Source organism: Hevea brasiliensis, chromosome 7, assembly GCF_030052815.1.
Source record: "Hevea brasiliensis isolate MT/VB/25A 57/8 chromosome 7, ASM3005281v1, whole genome shotgun sequence".
Classification (NCBI taxonomy): domain Eukaryota; kingdom Viridiplantae; phylum Streptophyta; class Magnoliopsida; order Malpighiales; family Euphorbiaceae; genus Hevea; species Hevea brasiliensis.
In genome coordinates, this window is record NC_079499.1 from 1,224,033 (window position 1) to 1,226,430 (window position 2,398).

Consider the following 2,398-nt stretch of genomic DNA (forward strand, 5'->3'; position numbering starts at 1 on the left):
AATATCAATCAACAACCATCACCATCAAATCCCCTTAGGCAATTGAGCTTTATTAGCACATCTTGATTTGAACCCCACTATTCTCTTCCTTCTTGATTTCTCTCACCATTTTGCAAAATAAATTTAAAAATTAATTAATCAAGTTATCATCTTCAAATTGCTATGGTGTGCATATCGAATTTCTCTTAATTTTATCAATTACTTATAGATAACTATTTTAATGCAAAGTAGAAATTAAAAAGAAAAAGAAAATTCCATTGGACATGTTATGGGCTTGAGGTTTAGGGTGCTAAGTATTAACAGAAGCCTGCAAAACTACTCTATTGGGCTTCTACTGGGATAACATCCAACCGAAAAAATATACAGAATGAAACGTGTGACAGTCAGCAGTGTTCCACGTGCATGCAGGCCACGTGGCATAATTTTTACTTGACACCTTTGTTTTTTTTTTTTTCACATTGACTCGCCACCTTCATTTATCTCATAATCCACTCTCATGACCCCTTCCATTCGGAGGATATGGTTTTGAATGAATCGTTAAGCTTATCTCAGTAAGATCTCTTCTTCTTCTTCTTCCTCTTTCTTTCTTTTTTGGGGTTCCTGTGACAATTGTTCTGTATTCTACATGGATTATAATGATATTGGTAATAAATTTTCTGTGTTTTTTTATACAATTCAAAGCCTATCATGAAAGATCATATGTATTTATCCATTTAAAAGTCTATTTTTCGTTACAATGTGAGATTAATTAGAACTTGATCATAGGACTCTTGCCTTAAAGCTTATTTTTGGGTTTTGCCAACTGATATTGATAAGCTTATTATCTCTTGCATGTTAATGACCATCAATCCAAATCTGTGCTAGTTTTCCGTAAGACCTTTCCTTTAATTTCTGATTTGATGACAATTCTCAGCAATCTTCATTTGAATTAGGTTAATCTCATAACACAAACATATAAAAGAAGAAGAAGACCAAGTGGAAGGAAAAATGTCAGGTATCTCTCTCGCTACTGCTACTAGAAATGAGCCTAATGAGGCCACCACAAAAGCTATGAAGCCCCAGCAAACGCCCCTCGAAAAACAGGAGCAAACTATGATGGGGGGTGTAATGGGATCATTGCGTGTGATAGAGCTCCAACTAGTTGCTTTCATAATGGTTTTCTCAGCAAGCGGGCTTGTCCCACTTCTTGATTTGGTATTTCCAGCTTTTGCTTCTGCTTATTTTTTAGTACTGGCTCGGCTGGCCTTCCCTTCAAATGGCCGAGTCAGTTCAGGCTCGCAAGATATATTTCAAGGAAGCAAGTTCTTTAGGTTGTATGTGATTGTGGGAACCGCAGTGGGACTGTTCTTGCCCCTGGCATACGTGTTGGGTGGGTTCGCAAGAGGCGATGATCATGCTGTTCGGTCAGCAACACCTCACTTGTTCCTGCTCTCATTTCAGATACTGACTGAGAACATCATCAGCGGGTTGTCACTTTTTTCGCTGCCGGTGAGAGCATTAGTTCCATTGCTTTACACAGTGAGAAGGATCTTTGTTATCGTTGATTGGATACAGGATGTGTGGCTTAACAAAACTCTACCATCCAATGCACAAGTCAAGGTAGCCAATCCCAATTAGCTTACAATTAAGGCTTTAATGTATTGAGTTGATTACAAATTAACAAGTTTGGTGAATGTGCATTGGCTCATCAACAAATTATCATGTTGGTGTATCTGCAGGACATTGGCTGGTATTGGTTTGGGAGGATTCTAGCAGCTATGAACCTTCTATATTTCTCTATCAATCTTTTCGGATTTTTGATTCCTCAGTTCCTTCCTCGGGCCTTCGAGAAGTATTTCCAGGAAAGGAATGAAACTCACGCGAAGATGGCAGAGGACAAGCGTTCTCCTGCTGCAAACAAACCCCAACCAACAGATAAGAAAGCTGATTAGCATTCTTTGCTGTTTGTTTTTGCAGTAGCTCTGAGTAGTGGGTCTATTTATGTTAAAATGCCTTCTTTTTTGCTTGAATGATTCTTGAAAGGAGAAATATGCATTTGCAATAAATTACATTGATCATGCATATTTGAGTTTCTCTGTTTTCTTGGAGGAAAGCAATAAATATTGTTCACCCTTTTAAGCTAATTGAAAGGCAACCTTACTCTGTTACAACAAAGCTAATTTGAACTTGAGACTTCATTGCTGTAAATCGACTTCAGTACCACAAATAGTTTGAACATTTTTGTTATAAAGAAATCTTAGTTATAACGTGAAATAGGCATTTAATATGCACCATTCATAGATGTGGCTTGTGGAAATGGTTTCCCACACGAAACATATGGGGAATCATGCTTGGAGACAAGAAGAAATCCAATATACTTTTGTTGTTTAATCTTCTTTTCTAGGCATATTCCTGACTG

At 37.5% G+C, this 2,398-nt stretch overlaps 1 protein-coding gene across 3 annotated transcripts; it reads left to right on the forward strand.

The window, feature by feature from the left end:
- The first annotated feature begins 469 nt into the window (after nt 1-469).
- LOC110638164 (uncharacterized) lies at nt 470-2,123 on the forward strand. Of its 3 annotated transcripts, none has more exons than XM_058149575.1 (3): nt 470-551; nt 914-1,599; nt 1,719-2,123. In XM_058149575.1, the coding sequence occupies exons 2-3, from the start codon at nt 988-990 to the stop codon at nt 1,929-1,931; spliced, it is 825 nt and encodes a 274-aa protein (XP_058005558.1). In that variant the 5' UTR covers nt 470-551; nt 914-987; the 3' UTR covers nt 1,932-2,123. The 3 variants fall into 3 exon arrangements, with proteins under 3 accessions (XP_058005558.1, XP_021644310.2, XP_058005560.1); XM_021788618.2 differs by having other exon boundaries at nt 471-551; nt 933-1,599; XM_058149577.1 differs by having other exon boundaries at nt 530-644; nt 933-1,599.
- Nucleotides 2,124-2,398: the final 275 nt, after the last annotated feature.